General features: G+C 36.0%; 1 protein-coding gene across 1 annotated transcript in view; it reads right to left on the reverse strand.

The window, feature by feature from the left end:
- Nucleotides 1-11,731, reverse strand: part of PKP1 (plakophilin 1) — a 52,797-nt gene extending 41,066 nt beyond the window's left edge. The window contains exon 1 of the mRNA XM_083358438.1: nucleotides 11,362-11,731. Coding sequence (XP_083214564.1) covers nucleotides 11,362-11,572 — 211 coding nt within the window. The 5' untranslated portion in view covers nucleotides 11,573-11,731. The remainder of the gene's footprint in view (nucleotides 1-11,361) is intronic.
- Between the last annotated feature and the right edge of the window lie 12,197 nt (nucleotides 11,732-23,928).

Genomic DNA, 23,928 nt, shown 5'->3' on the forward strand with positions numbered 1-23,928 from the left:
TGTAGGTGTGAAGAGACTCGAGGTTGATGATGTGTTTGATCCCTTCCTCAGGCTATACCTGGTTATCTCCTACACTGAGTCAACTTGAGCCCTGTCAGGATAAAACTTCAGGCTGTGGGCACTGTTTTCCTGCAACACTGTACTTTAATCACTATACCACCAGGGATCAATCAGTAAAAGCAGAATAAAAATAAGCAAATACAAATGTGACAAGTAAAAACAGGCTCAATGGCAATAATTTTCATCCATCAAAAGTCTGCACTCACATTTGGTCTTCAACAGTTTTCAGAAGGCCAGCTGTGTAAGTGCTAATTTAACCTTCTGAGGGAAACATTTCAAAATATGAGGCCTGAAATGGCAAAACTTTAGCTACGTCTCTCCATCAAGTTTTGGATAACTAAAGAAATTTTGATGGTGTGTACATACTGGATAAATATGTATTGAAAAGCCAGTACAGTAGATCCCTTTGTACCAAACCATACAGGGTATTACAGGTTAAAATGAATATTTCAAATTGCACTTGAAAACCTGTTGGTAACAAAAACAATAACCACAAAACAGGTCTTATGTGGTTAATGGCACCTTGGATTTATCAATAAGCAGGCCACTGCACCTGGGACTTGATCTGGGTAACTGGTACAGACATAACCTCTCCATCTATGTATCTGATAGTAACTTGAGTCCAGGAGATGTCCCATATTGTGGATCTGCTCTTTCAGGGGTTGATGTTGCTTGATATACAGAAGGAGGAGGAGGAGGGGGGAATTAATTTAATCTGTAGTTACTTTTCAACAATAAGATTTATTCTAATTCTCTCCCTCTCCCTTTCCCTCTCTCCCTTTCTCCAACTCAACCAAGTGACTCTAGATGACTTACAATTCTAAAATTATGAAATAATTGAAACAATTTAAAAACATTAAAACAATAAAAACATCCACCAAATAAGTAAGTCATTCCCTATCTGAGAGCAGTTTCCTAAACAAGAACTGAATGACTTAAGCTAGAGGTTATTACTGGCTAACAACTTTACCTGTGCCCTAAGCAGTATTGTACCTGTTTTTTTTCTGCATTTGTACAATCTACATCTATAAGTACACAGCTAACTATCCTTCAGACTTGCCCTTGAAGAAATATGTTTCTAGACCATAGTTATATTAAACCTCTTTACTACAAATAAGAAAGTTATGTCTCCAAACACACAGGAGCCAGTACAGTTTTGCAAACTTTGGCACAGGTCTCCAAAATGTTTGGAGGGATGAATTGCTCTTGAACTTCAATTGGACATGTAAATACTAATATATTGTAGTATGTTCCAGATGCACAATAAATACTGTTTAGTAGCTCTAAACAAAAAAAGCTGCCTATGAGCCCTCACTATCTCATATTCTGACATCTCAGAGTATGGACATTTGGAGGGTAGGTTAAAAAAAGTCAGTATACAGTTACTTACTTCATTCAGAAAACCTAATATGATATAGAAATGGATAAGCAACTGTAGAAACAGAGTCCTCTTTCCTGAAAAGTTATGTTTCTCCATGCTGTTTCCCCGAGTCCTCCCCTTTCACTCATTGCTTAGCTTTTCTTTATTTGCTCAATGCCTAGTCCAGGTACTTATAATGCCACAAGAATGAAATTATTTCATATAAGGGGGAAATGACTTTTTTTCAGAAAACAACAAAATACTATTTACTTTTGATTGATTACATATTGTCAAATCATTATTAACTTCTAATGACCACATAGATTTTATCCAAGAAGATCTATTCCTAATCAAAATTTTTCAAGTCTTCAACAGTGACTCATCATCACTGTAACTGAGTCTATCCATTTTCTGCTGGTTGTCTTCTCTTCCTTTCCTCTTCATCAGCAGAGCACTAAATCTTTGCATAATGTATCCAAAATACGATAACTTAAACTTGTGCAATTGTGTCTTGAATGATAACCCTGAGTTGATTTTTTCATTATATATTTGGCAGTGCGTAGTATAGGATTCTCAATAGTCTTTTCCAACATCAGAAGTTCAAAAGTATTAATGCTCCCCTCTCTTGTTACTTCAGGTCCAACTTCCATAGAGTGTTGCAAGGAACACCATAGCTTGCATGATTCTAGTATTTGTAAAGGTAAAGGTAAAGGTTCCCCTGCACATGCGTGCTAGTCATTTCCGACTCTAGGGGCCGGTGATCATCTCTGTTTCAAAGCCAAAGAGCCAGCGCTTGTCCGAGGAGAATCCGTGGTCATGTGGCCAGCATGACTAGATGCCAAAGGCGCACGGAACACTGTTACCTTCCCACCGTAGTGGTCCCTATTTTTCTACTTGCATTTTTACATGCTTTTGAACTGCTAGGTTGGCAGAAGCTGGGACGAGTAACAGGCGCTCACTCTGTTACATGGCACTCGGGATTTGATCCGCCAAACTGCCGACCTTCTGATCGACAAGCTCAGCGTCCTAACCCACTGAGTCACCGCGTCCCTCTAGTATTTGTAGATATAGATAAATCTCACCATTTGAATATCTTTTCCCAGATGTTCATGGTTGCTCTAACAAGTGTTAGTCTGCAGTGTATTCTTGATTGCTGGTTCCTTTACTGTTGATGGTTGAACCTCAAAAGCAGTAGCTATCCACTTTGATCAATTCATTGTCATTTCTAAGGCTGGTTATTGTACTGATGTCATTCATTTGGAATTCTTTATGTTTAATTTTAGTTCCATTTCTTTTTCATTGCATCCTTTGACTTTTATTACTACCAGATCATTTGCAAGCAGAACCTTTGCATTTTTGGCTATCAGGATAGTGTCATCAGTTTTTATTTACTTTTAAAAGCCCTAAATCAGCATATGACATTGGCTGATTTTTTGAGTACTCAACATCTAAACAGCTTAGGACTGGATCATTGCTCATAATTTTTAATGTATAAAAGAAATCAAATAAATTCTTTTATATCTAATTTTAGCTGAAAGTGTGTGTTATAAATATTCTACCTAATTTTCATCTTATTCTAGCCTTGTACATCTAGACTCAAACATGTTGAGTCTCATACATTTATGAATGAAGGCAAATATATGTGTCCCAGGATAAGATGCAGAATCCAATCTGGGTCAGTCACTGGGACCAGAGGCTTTGTCTGGTCCTGCTGACTGACCCAGAATGGACCCTCATACATGGTAAGGCCACACCTGGAATACTGCATCCAGTTTTGGTCACCACGATGTAAAAAAGATGTTATGACTCTAGAAAGAATACAGAGAAGAGCAACAAAGATGATCAGGGAACTGGAGGCTAAAATATATAAGGAATGTTTGCTGGAATTGGGTACGTCTAGTTTAATGAAGAGAAAGGGTGACATGATAGCAGTGTTCCAATATCTCAGGGGCAGCCACAAAGAAGAGGGAGTCGAGCTATTCTCCAAAGCACCTGAAGGCAAGACAAGAAGCAATGGATGGAAATTAACCAGAGAGAGAAGCAAACTAGAACTAAGGAGAAATTTCCTGACGGTCAGAACAATTAATCAGTGGAACAACCTGCCTCCAGAAGCTGTGAATGCTCCAACACTGCAAGTTTTTAAGAAGAGACCTGACAGCCATTTGTCTGAAATGGTATAGGGTTTCCTGCTTGAGCAAGGGGTTGGACTAGATTACCTCCTAGGTCCCTTCCATCTTCTTCTTCTTCTTCTTCTTCTTCTTCTTCTTCTTCTTCTTCTTCTTCTTCTTCTTCTTCTTCTTCTTCTTCTTCTTCTTCTTCTTCTTCATTATTTATTATTATTATTATTATTATTATTATTATTATTATTATTATTATTATTCACTTATTTTAACTTCAACTTTTCCTGGCCTTATATTACTTAACCAGATGTTAAGTACACAAGGTACACAAAGGATTTCAGTTTATACATTGCATTCAGAGATGCATCTTGGCAGCCAAAGTGTATGGGTGGGTAATATAATTTCTTTTGAGAACAGGTAATAGAATTTCATTTTTAATTGTCATACTAAAAATGACCATAAAGTCTATCTTATCTCATAGTTTAAATAATTTAAAATGATGCAACATTTCCTATTCTTCTTGAGCTAGGAATTTGGGCTTTGTTTTAAAAACTGATGCTTCTTGTCTGCTATCCTCTATTATAGTTTACTTTCCATAGCTATTTAAGAAGGCTGCTGATGGTACTATTAGTCAAAACAAAATAATAGCCTTAGGTGGGCTATAGAACAATATTACTGTATCATCAACATTATTATATCATTAATATTTTTATATTACCAGTAATATTATTAATTAGCATCTATAATAGAGGTAGTCATGAGTATTATTTTTAAATATTCCATTAAATTTTGGGCAGGCTCCAATGATTTCTTAAGGACAAGACTCCTCCCAAATATCCAAGCCCTACTACTGAAAACACTCAAAGGGAGGAGTTCCTTCATCATCTCCTCCCTAGGATTTAATTGAGGCGTGGGAAGTCAGGAACGCCATACATTGCTAGAGGGATGATTGAACAAATAAAGGCAGAACATTCACATGCACCTTAGCCATCTTGTAACGTACATACATGCAAAGGTACTACAATCCATTCTTGAGAATTTTCCCAGAATTCTTTTCTTTTGAAGAATGTCAAAATTCTTTCAATAGAAATCAAATGAAAAATGAAAGAAAATAATAAAGAAGAAAAAATATATATCCGTCCAGCACTAAAATCATGCTAAGACAGTCCCTAGAAAAATGCTGATTTTATATGTCAATTTGTATCTAATTTTTATCTGTTTTACACCTTATAATGCATGTATAAATATTGCATTACAATTTATACATAGACTACACATAAAAAAGGACTAGAGATATTGCTCCTTATCAACAAGTTCCAACAAAAATTAATGGCATTTAACTTCCATTTATTTCAATAGTTGAGATTCAAGCATGAGTTTAGCTCATTCTGTAAAATCAAAGAAGCAGAGAAACAGTTTATTTGGGGCTAGATTATATGCATGACAACAATATCCTTAAACTCACAAATGTTGTTGGAATGTAACAGTAAAAGGTGATTACTGCATATCAATTTACATTTTGACGGTAAGTAAAGAAATATGCTAAACCCAAAATTGCCAGAGTGTAATATACAAAGTGACTACAATATATTATAATTATGGATTGGTGTTTGGCAGGTCAAATCCCGAGTGCTACATAACAGAGTGAGCCCCTGTTACTTGTCCCAGCTTCTGCCAACCTAGCAGTTCGAAAGCACGTAAAAATGCAAGTAGAAAAATAGGGACAACTACGGTGGGAAAGTAACAGCTTTCCATGCACCTTTGGCATCTAGTCATGCTGGCCATGACTAGACGTCCTCAGACAAGTGCTGGCTCTTAGGCTTTGAAACGGAGATGAGCACCGGCCCCTAGAGTTGGAAACGACTAGCACGCATATGCGGGGGAACCTTTACCTTTAATCTAACAAAAGTTAGCAACATTATCAAAACATGTGACTAGCTAAAAAGGAGATAAAATAAAAACTTTTTAAAAACTTTTGCCTTTGTACTATTTAACATCATTCCACATTATTTATCTTGATATTCTTTTATAACTACGTAAAATGTTATATTTTATATCTCTATTATTGACACATTTTTATTTTATTTCTATATTTTATCTAACTATAAAAAATGCAAAATCCTATTTTATTCTCGATACCTTTATTATAACTACCTAAAAATATGTTACTTTGCCATCACAAATCTATCCATTTTCAGTCTGTTTTATAGTCCATACTGACTTAGATTAAGGTAACGCCAATTATGAAGATATATTTTATAATTTATCTTAAATCTGGTCTATATACTATATTGGTTTTATTGTTCTTTTATATGGAAAGAGAGAGAACAACTGCTATTTTTAGAATGTATTGAGCATATTTTTTGTGTATCACTGAATATTTGTCACATTTATTCTTGTTTTTAATAAATTACTGAATATAAAATTAATGCTTAGTAATGCTTACTAATATAAATGGGATTAAAATAAAAAAAATAATATAAAATAATTGCAAAATGCAAGTATGATGAAAAAACATGCTTACCCCATTAATGTAGTTACTGACAAGAAACATATATAGCCTAAATTCTGCATAAAAATGCCCAATAACAAGTCTATTCAGTTTCTTTCTTATAATTTTGGCCATTGTTTTCCATTTCAGTTTAATTGATTCTACTCTTTGGTATTACATTTGCAATTTTTCAGGCAGAGAAGCTGTTTCAAGTTATTATTTTCTGTAGATACTTATCATTAATTTCATCAGAATTCTACTGAGATGACCATCCTATTTTAGGAATTTATTGCTCCTCAGATATAAGTTCACTTGATAAGAGCCTCTTAAATTGTACAACATATTTTGTGATGTCAAAAATGCTAGCTGAAATATTCAATATTCAATTCAATTGCAATTATTCTCCCTCTGTCTTTTGATTTTGATACTTCTTTAAGCAAATTATAAGCTTGCAGAAAGATTTAACTTTGTTTCCTGGAAATAGAAAACCTATAGAGCAATTTTATGAGCTCAGAAGGAGCTGTGATATGAAATACAAAGTAGATGCTAGCTTTCAAAAGGAATTATTGTATCCTAATTTATATTGTGACTTTGATAGTCTGAAATATGACAAATCTTTTGTTTCATTATATAATTATATAAATTTAAAAAATGGTTATGTAGGAAGATTCATTCATTCAAGTTTTAATTTTTATGCAAAACAGCCCATCATATTTTCAAGATCAAGATATCAAGATCAAAATGCATTTTTTTCTAATATATAGAAAGCATTTTAGGGAAAAATATGTGCAATAGAAAATGTTTATAGAATTTAAATGCAAATGTTTGTATGATTTAAAAACTAGAAAACAAGATGGAAGGAATATATATTTACCATATCCAGAATGGCTATGAACTAGATATTGATTAATTATTTCATTCTGTAACAGAAATATATATTTTAGGATGTGGTGAATAATAGTTAAAAAAAATCTAATCAGTCTAGAAAGCCTTTAGTCTTCAAGATTTGAAGCATATATTCAGAGCTCCTTTTGATATATGAATCCTTTTTTTTGCATTATTGCATAGAAAAAGATTAAAAACAAACAGAAAAAAAGAGTAAGGAAAAATATTATAAATATGTAGAAATCAGCTCCATTTTTAAGTACTGTATTAAACCTCAACCATATGGAGTTTCAATACCCTTCTGCTTTTTCATTATGCTAATAGGCAGACCCTGAGCACAATGTGAATCAGATTGTATATTGGGGCAGTAGTATTTGCCCATCATAAAAATTAATATATACTTTTTGGTTCAGGAACCACAGCTCTTCCTACACTGACAAATTCCAAATCTTTGGTATATAATTCATATGTCATATCTTTAAATCATATTTCATTTCCCAAAATCACATTGACTATCTAAATGAAAATTAAACCTAAATGGGATAATAGTGGGGCAAACCCATATCATATGGTAGTATTCCCACAATCATTTTATATTTCTGGCATAACAAAAATGAAGCCAGCCCTTTAAAAATATTTTCTGAGCTTGCCAAAAGACATGAAACAAATCTTTTTATGAATTAACCTTATTTTAATATCATCAGAAACATATTGAACATTTTAAAGACTATTAGCCATTGATAGGTTTTGATTTGTATGTAGGCTATTCCAACTCATCATTCCAAAGTTCTTGCAAATAATTAAACAAAATTAACTATACACTTTAATTGTCAATAAAAAGATGTAGATTTAGAGTAATCTGAAACACTTTCCTAATAACTAGAGAATTCCAGATAATCATTATGCTTCTGGAACAAATTAAGAAATCAGACATTATATATATATATACATATCAGTGTCTCTGTGTGTCTCCGTCTCTCTCTCTCTCTCTCTCTCTCTCTCTCTCTCTCTTTCTCTCTCTCTCTCTCTCTCTCCAAATATATATATATACATATATACCTATATTCAGTATTTCATAGGTTTTGACAATCTAAATTCCTTTTTGCCATAAGTCAAATAATTTAAAGATGTGATTGGCAATTAATTGTTCTGAAGTCTGAATACTCTTTAGCCCACAACATTCCATTCTCTCCCCCCCACCAAAGAAATTATCTGCAATTTTCCAACTGAGATAAAAATTGTAAGTTTATTATGTGACTAAGAGAATTATACTTTTTCCCAACATCTTCCAAACGTGCCTTAAAAAATATAGTGGAAACTTTTCTAAAAAAAGTGTTCTTGTTGTAATATCAGATTATAATTTTCTAATTGTGCCCCAAATGGCTTTTAACTTGGTGGCAGACACCAAAATGTCCTCTAACAAAGCTGAAAATAAGAACTGTACTATAGAATTCTGTCTGTTTCTGTCTCTGTCTCCTTTTTCAGCCCTTTGTTTTAGAAGCCTGAATCCAGATTTGGGGGAAGTCTCACAGTTAGGTCAATATCTGTCTATGCAGGTTGGGAAGGAAAAGGAATCAAGTGGAATGACAATAAGCTGAAGGATGCACACCCAAAAACAGAAGGTTTCCAGGATTAACAACAGATCAATGCGTGGGCCTTGACAAGCACACAATATCGGTGATTCATTACATTGGTATAGGGTATTTGTAGGTAGAATAGTGATGAGAATGGGACTGTTTAAATCCTTTCCCACCCTATCCCACAACCTCTGTCCAGTTCCTCATGGGGAAATGGGCATGGATCCCCTCTTTTAACATACCAGGCCAGAGAGAAAAGAAACTGGGAATGTGAGTTTCACAATTTCAGTGGAGCAAACAAAGGATTGTTTTAGGTTAAGGAGCCTTCCCTCTGATCTGCTTCTGATTTTAGCTTTCAAAGTCTGTTACTCATTTGCGAAAGAGGGATGGGGGGGAGAAGAAGAAGAAGAAGAAAGAATCTGTGTTGTCTGTAATTTTGCTATCTGACACAATATTACATCAAAAGGTAAGCTCAGAGATAATCCGGCCACCCAAAGCCAAGACTGACAACACCTGATATTTGATTCTGTCTGCAATTCTTCACTGTTGCTCATCTAGAATAAGCAAATAATAAAAGTTTAATATTCATAACCAGAATGAATCACATTTTTCTTCACTTTGGGATTAATATGTTTTTGGATGAATGGTTTCCAATAAGAAACTGTCACATTCCCAGTAAAAGCGCTGGGAGGTTTCACTGAATGTAGAGCATCTACTATGAGCAAAATGATACTTCTATTCATTTTTGTTTTTTAGCCAAAATAAGGAGTTCACATGCAAAAGTAGCATCTGTGAAATGAAAAAGTAAAACAATTCAAGAAACTCCATTCCTCCTCCATGTCTTGCTGAATTGCTACTTCCTCATACTTTTATGAAACTTTCTTCAGAAGTTACCGTATTTCTGCTTCAGCAAGAATATTGAAATAAAGAAAATGCCCTGTTCTCTAAATCAACAGAATTGGCTCTTGAACATCAACAACAAAAAATCTTGTAAAACACTAAATACTATGTTCCAGCTCATTATAACAATCACACAGAACTCAAGGCCTACCACAGACTTTATTTAATCAGACATTCCTTGTTTTATATTTCATAAAACACACTATTGAGTGGAATACATTTTTCCAAGGAAGCATTATTTGAAGTTATAGTTGCAGAAGATCTAACACCTCTTATGTCTGATTCAGGATAGTCGTATTGAGTGATCAGAAACAAAAAAGATTTAAAATCAGAGCTCTCCAAAATGACTTGAATAGAGATTAAATTGTCTTTCAACGAGAATGGCTAAAGTGTTTTGGAAAATCCTGAAAATTAAATAACAGGATGACTAATTATCTTCAAGCATTAAAAGGCATAGATTCTTAGTTTTCCTCCCAAAAATAAATTTAAATTCCCATTGTGACATTTCTGGCAGGGGGAAACCCCTTAAGTCTGAGAAGGAAACCAATCCCATGTTCAGGCAAATGTTACAAATCTTTATTTTATTCAGCTAACAGTCCTGTGGTGTAGAAAATAGTATCTTGTTGGCTTTCTCTGAGGATCACCAGCAATTAATGCTAACATTAAGCAGGCTGCCTTTTACTAGGATTTCAATTAGCACTATTGCTTGTCATAATTTTATATTTGTGATCAGCAGTGTGAAAAGACTTAAGCATAAGCTCTTCACAACTTGAGTGATGAAAATTTATATTACCTTATAAATATATATTTGAACCAGGACAATGCACTGCCATAAATACATATTTTAAAATTTATTTTTAAAATTTAAAATTTATATTTTAAATACACATTTTAAAAAGCCTGAAACCATGAAACTTCATAGCTTCAAATTACAGGAGACAATGTGTCAATGTGCATCAAAATTAGACTTTACATTTCCAAGTCTAAGCAGAACTGTCAGGAGTCTGGGAAGCAAAGACCAGGTTTTCAGGTTTGGTCTATAATTAGAAAGAGGCATACATACATAAAAAAGAACAGTACAGACTATTATTAATTGTGTTTTCTGGGCAACAAAGCTTTTCCCCTATGGTTTTACTGATTGTGTTTCATAGACACAAAACATGAGATATAAAATTCCTACATCAATGACATGTTAAAAAGTATTTAGAGAATGGTCAAAAGAAGTAATAGAATCAAAATCATTTAATCTGACTATCAGCAATACATCCAAAGACATGCAACTATGCAACATTTTGTACAGTATATGCATACTTTTTCTCATGTAAACAAACCAATTTAAAGTCCAGTTGAAATTACAGTCATTCTCAGAACCTAAGACTGAAATAAAATTATGCATTATATTTTTTATTAACTGTAATGGACAATATCAAACTTAGGAATTCTGTTGAAGTTGATGAGATCTAGAAGAGCTTAACTAATTCATCTGTGCCTATAATTATCTCATTGGTTTCATTCCAGCCAAAGTACAATAGTATCTCAGAACCTTGATATTGAAAAAGTTAAGAAGATTTTGATTCTCCCAACTTTTTATTTCAAACTGAAACATCTGCACTTAGTCACACACTCAAAATCACTTTGCACAGTCCAGATTGAAACCTTCAGTGTCAGTAAATTTAACTGGAGCTGCTTTGGAGCTTCTGCAACATCACAAACATTAAACTGCAAAGCATAAAGCCAAGGACTCGAAACTCTTATGTGTATGCTCAGTGCTCATCCTACCAGACAGTGCAAGATTTTCCTCCAATGTTCAGCACACAATTCTGCAGACATAATTAAAAGCAACTACTTAAAGGGTTTGAGTGAATTCCAATTATCCTAAAACATGCAATGGCATTCTATGGAGTGACCACGTTAGCCAAATTTATCACATCTCAGCCAGCATCCCTTATAGCAGCAGTAGATATTTACCTCGGTTGGAGTGACCTGCCGCATTTGATGCTGATGAAAGGGAGGACTTTTGCTTCTGCCGCTTCACGGTCATCATCACCTGTTCCTGGACCCTTTGTTTTCCTGTCCCTCTTGTTTTCAACTTGTGGTCTGAAGGCAAAGCTAAAGTTGAATTGGCCTGATCTTTGAAGCACTCATATGCCAGTGCGGTTTTCAGTGGAGAGTGAAGCATAGTTGCAGATGGTGGTGCCAAGATGAATGTCACCTGCCTATCCTTTGAAACTTTAAAAAACAAAGCAAGGCAAAAACAGCAAACAGCAGCAAAACAATCTCAGTTGAATAAAGAATCTCAGGGAGCCCGCCTTGCCATACGGTCCTCTGCTGACAGCTGTTCTTTCTCCACACTCTGCTCTCCTGTGAGTGATTGAGCAGGCACGCCCTCTGCTAGACTGGATATACAGCCTTCTGCACACACCCATTGCTGTACTCTACTTCCAGAGCCCAAAACAGCAGAACAAACTTGCCAAGCTACTGCCTTTTGGCTCCTTCGGATAGGGTTGTGTTTTAGCTAAAATACCATCCATAGTGGCAGGTAGATATAGGAGGCAAAAATAACCTTTAAAATCAAATTCATACCCTCTGTCATTTTATCTTTCCCTTCATACCCAAAAGTAAAGGCAGGGCTTTTTTTGTCATAGAACACTCAGAACGGAGTTCCGGCACCTTTTTTGGATGGAACCTTGTAGGGTAGGCAAGGCGGGTTGTATGACATGTGTGATTTCCGGCACCTTTTTCTTTTACAAAAAAAGCACTGAGTAAAGGTAAAGGTAAAGGTTCCCCCGCACATGCGTGCTAGTCGTTTCCAACTCTAGGGGCCAGTGCTCTTCTCCATTTCAAAGCCAAAGAGCCAGCATTTGTCCAAGGACATCTCTGTGGTCATTTGGCCAGCCTGAATAGACGCCAAAGGCGCACAGAACGCTGTTACCTTCCCAACATAGTGGTCCCTATTTTTCTACTTGTATTTTTACATGCTTTCGAACTGCTAGGTTGGCAGAAGCTGGGACGAGTAACAGGCACTCACTTTGTTATGTGGCACTCGGGATTCGACCCGCCAAACTGCCGATCTTCTGATCGACAAGCTCAGCATCCTAACCCACAGAGCCACCGCGTCCCTGATACATGGCATGGGTCCGGAATACCTTGGGGACCACCTGCTGCCGGCGTCGACTCCCCTCCGCCCTGTGCGTTCCCACAGAGAGGGCCTCCTCAGGGTGCCTCCGGTCAGAGAATGCCGGCTGGTGGCCCCCAGGGGGAGGGCCTTCTCTGTGGGTGCCCCAGCTTTATGGAATCAACTGCCGGTTGAGCTCCGGATGGCACCGGATCTTCGCTCCTTCCAGCGCGGGTTAAAGACCCATTTATTTGAACAAGCTGGCCTGGCCTGATGGGGGAAATGTTAGGGTTTTAATGTTTTTTATATTTTGATTGTTTTAATTTGGGCAATAATTTAATTTAATCCTATTTTAACTTTTGTACTTCTATTTATATGCCCTGTTCACCGCCCTGAGTCCTTCGGGAGAAGGGCGGTATAAAAATTCAATTAAAATAAAATAAAATAAATACCCCAAAGTACTAGTTTAAAATATGTTCTTGGCCCTTCAACCTAGTGTTCTACCCTGCATTTTTCCTGCTTTATATGCTCTGAAATGGGCACCTAAGTAAAAATCAGTTGCTTGAACATTAACTCATAAAATCATTTCAGGATAAAGTTAGCAAAAGGAAAGAAAACCAAAGGAGGACTGATATGAAGCCCAACACAAGCTTCTTATTAATTCTGTGATTGTTTCTCTGTTTTTCAAAACAGTTTTTTTCCCCCCTCATGTAGCTCAATATTCCTTCTACAGCAGGGTTGTCAAACTGGTGGCCCATGGGCCGGATGCGTCACGCACAGGCCACACCCAAAAACATTGCGATATGTAATGATACATCATGTGACGTGATCGAGTTTGACACCTGTGTTCTACAGCATGGATTCAGTCATGGGCCTCTGTCAAATGTCAGGAGAGCAGGCTAGGAAAATCTATCCTTGCCAGTTCTCCACAGCTGCCACATGCAAAAACCGCATTCAGGTTAAAGTCCCAGAGCCCTATTAAGAAGGTTGGAATAGCCATAATTAGGCAGCACAACAAGTTGTAGAAGAAAAAGGCACTCTACAGCTGATGAGAGGTTTAAAACTCATTTGTCAGGAAAAGCAAAATCTGGTGATAGCAGCTTATACCAGAAGGCTCTTAAGTCTTATTCCAAATGAGAGGTGGGGAGGCAGAGGGGGAGAAATGGACAGTTTTAAGTACTACAACTGAGCCTACCCAGTAGCTACAAAAACGAGTATGTTTAAAATTGGTGGGTATGAGTTATGGAGAAGTTGGAAAAAATCTCAAATATTGGAGAAGAATTCCATATCAAAAAAGTTCTACAAAATATATGAGATATTCTGAATTTCAGAATGCTGTATCCCACAACACACCTTAAAATTCACGATCTCAGAAGCTATGAGTTATAAATTGATGTGTTTAGCTCTGTATATATTGGCACTTGATATCTCTATTAAGCATTTTTCAAAAACACAAATAACTGTCTTACCAGTTTCAGCATTTTATCTCATTCCTTTTAAGGAACAAAAATATTCGCTTAGGAGTGGTTTGTTTTTTCTCTAAATAGATTTGGAAAAAATAAGGATGTGTATTCAGGGGAAAAAATCAGACCATAAAACTAGAGATCATAAACCATTAGAGAGATGTTGATATCTGAGCATCTGCTTTCTACTATAGTCTTTAAATAATCTGCACTTAAATGTTTTCCCTTCATGTGATATTTTTTGTTAGTGTATATGCAAGAAAATATAATTATACATAAATAATTAAAATATAAAATATAAAATTCATTATATTTAAACCAGATTAATAAAACCATACTTTAAAAAGAAGAAATACATGATTCTGAAAAATTGTTTCTTTGACATAACTAGCATGAACAAACTTGTTTTAAAAAAGAGGAAATGGAAGAACTCTTGCAAAGACTGATTTGATTATGAGGAGCATTTTGCATTTTTCCCAGTAATGTGAATGATGGGACATAGACAAGTTTAAGTGCTATAACAAAGTATGCTCAAAAGTCTCCAAAGCAGACTAGCTAGCTATAATTATACTTTTAATATAAATTTCACTGAAGAATTTTTTGCAAGATAAAACCATTCCATATATTACAAAAGAAACAAACTAAAGAAGAATAGTGAATAAGTAAGAAAAATAGAAATTGAAAATAAGAACAGGAAAGAAAAGATGTTCCAATCTTTTTGACAGCAGTTAAAATACACTTATATTTCAACCTTTCACTCTAAGGTTATTTCGTAATTTCCTTCTTCCCTAAACTACCATCATCCAAGCCCTAAATCACAAGTTTATCTTTTCCTTTTTTCAGCAAAAAGTTTATAAGGGATTTCCAGTCATTAATAAAATAGTCAATTTTTCTCTAAGTTTTCCATCTCTGCTAATTCCATTATTGTCAGCAAGCATTATTCCATTGTGAATATAGCAAAGTCTTCCCATTTTTATGCATATGGTAGTCTCAGAGCAGAGATCATATATAAAAATAGTTTTCCTTGGCTCTTTTCTAGTTGTCTTAACAATTAATCCAAACAAGAAAAGTTCTGGATTCAATTAAATCTTAATCTTTAAAATTTTTGTATCAGTATATGTATTTAAACTCCAAATCTGGCTTTTTTACAAGTTCATTAGGCATGATAAAAGAAACCATATTTCCAATATAAATTTGAAATATACATTCTGGCTAATTTTTCTGGAGTCATATACCAACAATACATCATTTTATAGAAATTCTCTTTTTAGTTACTAACAATCTGAATATCTCACTGTTCCAACAATACATTGTGTCTAATATTCTTAGCTGATTTTGTCATATTTTCTTTCACTTGTTTGTCAGCTATTTCAAATTTCAGCAAGAGTTTTTGCATTTTGGCAATTACATGTTCATCTTCTGTATATAATTCAACTTGAAATTTTGTCTTTTGTTGTTCATTTGCAAAAGTCTTGTTATTTACCTTAATTTTTTCTCTTAGCTATGTGTACAAAAACCTCTGAAAAATAAGCCCCTCCACACTGAATTTTTTACATTCTCCATGATCTAACTTTTTCAATAGTTAACCATTTCTCTTTACCTGCTGTTTTGTTTTTTGTTTTTCTATAAAATGCTTCTTGTGCTGAAACTCTTATAAGTACTTTTGGGGACAGTCTAGGTTTATATCTATTCCATATTATCAATATGGCATGTCTTGTTGTTGTTGTTAGTTGTGAAGTCGTGTCTGACCCATCACAACCCCATGGACAAAATTTCACCAGGCCTTCCTGTCCTCTGCCATCTTCTAGAGTCCATTTAAGTTCATGCCTACTGCTTCAGTGACTCCATCCAGCCACCTAATTCTCTGTCATCCCTTTCTTCTATTGCCCTCAACCTTTCCCAGCATTAGGCTCTTCTCCAGTGAGTCCTTCCTTCTCATTAGGTGGCCAAAGTATTTGAGTTTCAGCTTCAGGATCTGGCCTTCTAAAGAGGAGTCAGGGTGGATCTCCTCTAGGACTGACCTGTTTGATTGCCTTGCAGTCCAAGAGACTCACAGGAGTCTTCTCCAGCACCATAGTTCAAAGGCCTCAATTCTTTGGCACTAAGCCTTTCTTATGGTCCAACTTTCACTGCCATACATTGCAACTGGGAAAACCATGGCCTTGACTAAACGCACTTTTGTTGACAGGGTGATGTCTCTGCCTTTTAGTATGCTGTCTAGATTTCTATAGCTTTCCTCCCCAGGAGCAAGCATCTTTTAATTTCTTGGCTACAGTCCCCATCTACAGTGATCTTGGAGTCCAGGAAAATAAAATCTTTCACTACCTCCATTTCTTCCCCATCAATTTGCCAGGAACTGAGAGGGCCGTATACCAAGACCTTGGTTTTCTTAATGTTTAGTTTCAACCCAACTTTTGCACTCTCCTTCTTCACCCGCAACAAGAGGCTCTTTAGTTCCTCTTCACTTTCTGCCATTAGAGTGGTATCATGAGCATATCTAGGTTGTTGATATGTTTCTCGGCAATCTTAATTCCAACTTTTGATTCATCTAGCCTTGCCTTTCTCATGATGTGCTCTGCATATAGGTTAAATAGGCAGGGTGACAGTATACAGCCTTGCCGGACTCCTTTCCCAATTTTGAACCAATCAGTGGTTCTGTGTCCAGTTCTCACTGTTGCCTCTTGACCTGCATATAGGTTTTTCAAGAGATAAATAAAATGTTCTGATACTCCCATTTCTTTAAGAACTTGCCACAATTTGTTGTGATCCACACAATCAAAGGCTTTAGCATAGTCAATGAAGCAGAAGTAGATGTTTTTCTGGAACTCCCTAGCTTTCTCCATGATCCAGTGTATGTTGGCAATTTGATCTCTAGTTCCTCTGCCTCTTTGAAATCCTGCCTGTACTTCTGGTAGTTCTCAATTCACATACTGCTGGAGTGTAGCTTTTAGGATTTTAAGCATAACTTTACTAGCATGAGAAATGGTGCAATAGCTTGAACATTCTTTGACATTGCCTTTCTTTGGAATTGGAATGTAAACTTACCTTTTCCAATCTGTGGCCACTGTTGAGTTTTCCAAATTTGCTGGCAAATTGAGTGTAGCATTTTTACTGTATCGTCTTTTAAGAATTTGAATAGCTCAGCTGGAATACTGTCACCTCCACTAGCTTTGTTGTTGCTCAGATTTTCTAAGGCCCACTTCACATTCTAGGATGTTTAGCTTGGGGTCAGTGACCACCCAATCTGGGACATTAAGCTCGTTCTTGTATAGTTCTTCTATATAGTTTTGCCACCTCTTCTTAATTTTTAAAAAATATAATTAGCCTTAGCTTCATTATACATAAAACATGCCATCCAAATCTCAGATTGTACACTTATAAAATTCTTTTATTTCTCAGTAACATTTGCTTTTTTATCCAAACCAAATAGCTGTTTGCAATTACAGTTTTAAATTAGGCAATCCTAATCCTCCTTATTCCTTTGCATCTTGAAGACTTTACATCTAACTCTTGCCATACAAACTAGATATCTTTCTGCCATCACTTAAATGGTTCATCAGTTGTGAAAATAGGTATTGTTTGAAACAAAAACATCCTTCCAGACAAGACATTCATTTTTATAACAGAGATTCTTCCCAGCAATGATAATGGTCTGCAGGATTGTCTGGGATGCTACACATCCTCTGTAATACTTCTGGAGTAATCCCCTTTTCTTTTGGTTGTTTCAATGAACCTTTTTCCTTTCCTCACCAAGTCTTGAAGCTTTACTGGCAATCATCATGCTTTTATTTATAATCAAAAAAGAAAAGTAAATCAATTATGTAGATGAAGGTAAAAGACAGGTTCTCCATTTGTTTTTTTCTTTTACCCTTTGCATTCCCTTAAGGCATTTGTACAATCTGCGTTCCCATAGTTTTAATGACACTGTCAATTTCATGTCACACTTATCTCATTGTTTTGTAAATTGCACCAATTGCCTTTTCCTGTTGATGTCAGACAATCAACATTCCAATAAGATCTCTTTAGCACTAAAAGCACCTTATTTTTCTTAGAATCATAAAATGGAAAAGGAAAAGTATGGTCATCAAGTCTAATCCCCTGCTCAGTGTAGGGATTTAAATTAAAGCATCAAAAACAAATGGTTGTCCAGTCACTTACTAAATATGTGCAATGAAGGGGATGTTGGCATTGTGACAACAGAAAAAACTGTAGCCGTTTTACTTTTGTTGTTCATTATAACTTTCCACTGTGTAACTGGGATTTTTTTTATGTAAATAGAATAAGAGGGGAGAGAGAGGTGTGAGTGTTCTTAGTTAATCATAACAATTGCAGCTGCATTTTTAATCAAGGTCATTGTGCGCAAAGAATTTTGGCGGTAGGAGGATGGAGGAGAAAAGCCGGCGCTAATTTATCATTGGGGAATGTGATGTGTGGCAGCTTGGTTTGGGGTGGGAATTACAACATGTAACTTTGTATCAGGGGATGGAACTTTCAGTTTTGGGTTCAGCTATGTGAGTGCCAATATCTTGTTTCCAAATAAAATTTTCTCAAGGATGAATTCTTCGCCTTGAAGTTCTTTTGACTGGCTTCATTTATCGGAACCATGACATGGGAACTTAATGCTATATAGTGAATTATAACTTCCCATTATTTAGAAATTAATTTTTGTGGCAGAGCCTAACACTTATCTTTTTAGCCGCCATATCACATTGCTGACTCATATTCAGCTTGTGATCAATTACAATTCAAATTTCAAATAAGATATCCTCCACCTTATTTTATTTCTTTTTCCTCAGTGCAGAATTTTGTAGTTCTCTTATTTTCCACCCTTTTTCTAAGCTACCAAGTTAATCAGTGAATCTGTTGTATTGTCCATTCCATTTTTAAATCTGATCACTATTTTATCCATCTCTTTAACTATGTAACAGATTAAATGAAAATACTGATGAATACCAGGCCCAGAACTGGACCCAGTTCAATAAGAAACCATTGATAAGCATGCTTTGAATATAATTTTTGGTACAATTTGGACAACAGCTATGCATTGACATAATTATATTGCTTCTAGCCCAAGGTTAGTTATCTTGCTAATCACAATATTATGACCTATGTTGTCAATAAATGAAATCAAGATATATCACATTTACACATTCTTCACAATCTGAATTACATAATCAAAAGGATGTGAATTACCTAATCAAAGAGATGAAAGGAACTAGCAAGACTTCTCATTAATAAATCTATGCTAGCATACAGTACATTATCTACCACATTGTTTTCAGAATGATAATTATTATTTTCAAGGTATAGACTGATTAGATATCAATCTCAGGTATTAATATCAGCCTTTGCTTGTAGTTACCTTTTCCCTTTTGAAAACATTCACACACCTCTACTCTATAATTTTCAGAACTAATCAAATATAAGCCCTAGTGGCTGTTTATTTTTTGCCATATTTCTACAGCTGTTGATCTGTGATTTCTTTTTCCTTTTAATTGGAACCTATGAAAAAAAGACCTTACTGCTGTTCTTAACATCATTTGCCAGCCTCAATATTCATTCTGAGCTTTATTCCTTTTGATATCATCTTTACAGTTCCAGACTACCTGAATATACAATTCTTTGGTGATCAATCCCTCTTTTTGAGATAGGACTTTTTAAAAATCATCGCTAACCTTTGTTCAATCACACTGATTTATTCCATTTTCATTCACTAGAATTATTTTTTCAATAAAACTCCTTCTCATCTTGAATTCCTTTCCACATTAGTTTCTCTTGCTTTAGAATCCTGTTCCTTTCTCTCTCTCTAGGATTATAGAAAATCACTTCCTTGAAGTTCAAGATATATGTTCAACTACACTCAATAAAATCAAGAACTTGAGTACTATTTCTACTTTCTTCTGTTTCTGTTATTTCTATAGCACATCAAAAATGTTGTGGAAATTAAAGTCCAATGTTATTATTACTTTCTACATTGGGAAAAATCTGCAATTAGCTTTTGGGGAGTAAGTTATATATCTTTTCCTTGGTTGAAGAGATGCAAGTAATACAAGTAATCAACACTGCTTTTATTCATTCTTCCATTTCATTAAAACACACACACACACACACACACACACACACACACACACACACACAGAGAGAGAGAGAGAGAGAGAGAGAGAGAGAGAGAGAGAGATGTAATCTGCATTGATTTTCAAAAAACCTTTCACAAAGTTAAAAGATAAACAAAAATATTTGAAAGAAGAAATAGCTGCAGACATTTATATTTATGATTATATGTCTTTATGAGTGTGAAATTTATTTATGAGTCTATAGTATCTGAAGTTTGTACTTTGGAGACTTCATGTCCAATCCACCCAGGATACAACTTAAAATTCTTAGCACATTTCAGGCAAATGTTCTTTTGGATAGTTTTTGTGACATGCAAACCATTTCTTCACCCAGAATGGTTCCAAAAATAATTCCACCTATCTCCAGCATTTATGTTCCACAATTTATCTGTAGAATTCTTCTTTTCTCTCTCATACCCTTCCATGGAACTTGACCTGAGTGCTTAAATTTTGAACTTCCTTCCTATAACTTCAAGATCTGCAATGAGATAGTTATAGTGCTTGTCAGACTTCATACCACATTTTGCAATACTTTTCTCTCAGAAACAGAACCACGTATATAATAACTAACCGTTAAAGCTTCAGGAATATAGCTAAGTAAGCAGTTTATATTGTAGGTACAAAAGAAGTAATATACCTGCAAGGCATAAGTCTTGTTACTTGAGGGGCCACCTATCTCCCATAGTATTTGTTGGGCCAATTTGATCTGGAAGGATTGACATGCACTGGATTCCTTCAGTTAAATAATGGCATCTAACACCATCTCTGCAAGTACCACTTACCCTCTGAAACAAGATTCTCCCCTTTCCCAGATACAAATGGGCCCCATCCTGGTGGTATTTGCAAGGCCCTTGAAGGTAACCAATAAAGCTAAGAGATTTACTATTGGTTGAACTATAGGGAGAAGCTGAGCAAGTGCATCATATTATCTCCATCTCCAAATCTCAGGAAAGGAAAGTCTCCACTGAGCTGAAGAAAACTGGTGACTACATGGATACATCCATATACTGTAAGGTTCTTTTGGTAACAGTACAAACATATTTGGTACAGATAGCCTTTTTCTGAACATTTCACTTAATTTGTTTAAAAAAATATTTCTGGGTGGTCTTCCATCCAAGTTTCAAATTGATCTTCTTAACTTTTCAAGTTCAGCCCAAGTCAGCTATACCAGGATCAGTTTAAATTGTAGGTATTCACAACAACTAGTTTCATTGATTTTCATGAGTAGTGATCTAGCACGGGGGGCCCCAACCTGTGGGCCATGGCCCACTACCAGGCTGCAACTGCTTGGCCACTAGGCCACGTGAAGGAATGGCCAGTGAACGCACACACACACGTGCACTCACCCCCCCAACACTCATGCTAGCACCGCCCTGAGCATCCCGCCGGCACTAGTACCACCCTGCCCCAAGTGTCACACCAGCACTAGCCCTGCCCTGAGCATCCCACCGGCACTAGTGCTGCCCTGAGCATCCTGGCAGCACTAGCGCTGTCCCAAGCATCCCGCCCCACCCCAGAGCATGCCGCCTGCACTAGTGCTGCCCATAGCATCCCGCCAACAGTAGCGCAGCCCCATTTGCATCACTTATGCCCATGCAGTCCCATTTGCACATGCACATGTACTTGTGTGCAGCTGTTTGCGTGTATGCATGCACTCATGCATGGCCCATTTGTGTGCAGCACATAGCAGTGCCTGCCTCTCTTTCCAGGCTGCCAAATCCAAAAGGTTGGAGACCTCTGATCTAGCATTTCTATTTCACAGTAAGATTTTTCTCCATCAAATTGAAAGCATCAAATTGTGAGGTAAAGGATTTTTGCACTCCATTCATAATTTGTAATTAAAAGATTGCTTTGACATTAAAAAGGAATAATCAAGTAGTTCAGCCCTCCCCAAAATGGGTTATTTTGATGCATTGAGCAGCAAACATTATCATTTATCATCAACATTTATTCAGCTATATCTTTTCCTAGTAGTTTATGGGAGGCAGCTGTCATTTTTTCAGCATACATACTTATACTTATGCAAATCTGCAGATATGAAAAAAAGGACCTGAAAAATTAGAAGTGCCTTAGACATTTCAAAAATTGAGGTAGATTTCAAGCATTTTAAACATTAGACTATTTTAAATTCTATCACTTTTTAAACATTTAATTCAGTACAATGAAAACTCACATTCAAGACATAATCAAAAAGGAAAACTTAAGGCTATCCCAATGTCATGAAACCCAGGCTCTAAATAGGCGATGCTTAAAATGGGAATTGGAAGGGTTGGTTTCCAGATTTTTTGCAAAGCAACATTATACTATTAAAACATTTAGCTGTAGTGATAGGAAATTGCAACTGGAAGAATTTGGAAACCACAGCTCAGGTGCTCAGTTTTACACACACAGCATGTTGTGCACTCAGCACAACATGATAATGCAATGAGTCACAGCACACACCTTGAAAACTGGGGACACACCCTGAGCTCTGAGCTTGTTCAAAGCATTTTTGTTCTATGTTTCTTGCGGCTCTGCCAAAGCATTGATGGCAATAACTGGTCCTTTTTTTGTTGCCAAGATGCTTGGGATCTTTAGTTGGAACTTGTCAAAACTTTTCCAGTTGCGGGAATTGAAACATTCTTGTTCACAATGTCTTCCGGGATTTATGTTTGGGCAAATAATAGGATATTTTAAGATAGTTGGCTGTGTTACTAAAGTATCTCAAATAAATGAAGTTCTACTTATTGAAGAGAACAGACTGTAAATGGGATAGATACTGGGCTATGCTCTGGCTGTGGAAAGATATTCTAAAACATTGCTAAAATTTTCAAAAAGAGAAAGACAAAAGAAAAATAACAATTGACTAAATTGGGAGCAAACAGAGAACCTGAAAATTCTCAGTCAACACATGAGTATGTTCTTATTTGAAAAATATAGTGCCAAAACTGTTTGTGAGCTATTCTCCATTAATATTTTTTTTTTCAGAGGAATACATTGGGAAACAGCAGAGGGTTAAAAAGGAAATTAAGATGGACCAGGAAATATTCTAACAGAAATTTTCCTCAAGGAATTTTTTTTTAAAAAAACTTTAAAACAACAAAAGGGTATGTGTTGAAGAATTTAAATAAATTCAGAAAAACATTCAGGTCTTTAAAGATATTTTTTAAAGCTGAATTTTAGCAGGAGAACCATAATTTTGCTAAGTCTGATCAATGAAGATAGATTTACCTCTAAGTAAACATCTTTAATGTTGTATGTATTTTGGTAAGAATACTAGATTAATAACAAAATCTGACTACTGTCTGAATGTATATTAGCCTGGGCATAAAAGGATAATCAATGGTATCAAAGGATAAGAACAGTTCCTGTATAACTAAATCAGCAAATATTAAGGGTTTTTAGCATATTTTATATATTGTACGTGGGACGCGGTGGCTCAGTGGGTTAGGACGCTGAACTTGTCAATCGGAAGGTCGGCAGTTTGGCGGGTCGAATCCCGAGTGCCGTGTAGCAGAGTGAGCGCCTGTTACTCGTCCCAGCTTCTGCCCACCTAGCAGTTCGAAAGCACGTAAAAATGCAAGTAGAAAAATAGGGACCACTCCGGTGGGAAGGTAACAGCGTTCCGTGCGCCTTTGGCGTCTAGTCATGCCGGCCACATGACCACGGAGACGTCCTTGGACAAGCGCTGGCTCTTCGGCTATGAAACGGAGATGAGCACCGGCCCCTAGAGTCGGAAACGACTAGCACGCATGTGCGGGGGAACCTTTACCTTTACCTTTATATATTGTAGATGCAAGTCAACAACACCGACTACTAAAATCCTTTTGAGAATTTTCAGGATTATCAATTGCTGTTACAGAAG

Source organism: Vipera ursinii (assembly GCF_947247035.1).
Source record: "Vipera ursinii genome assembly, chromosome: 3".
In the NCBI taxonomy this organism is placed as follows: Eukaryota; Metazoa; Chordata; class Lepidosauria; order Squamata; family Viperidae; genus Vipera; species Vipera ursinii.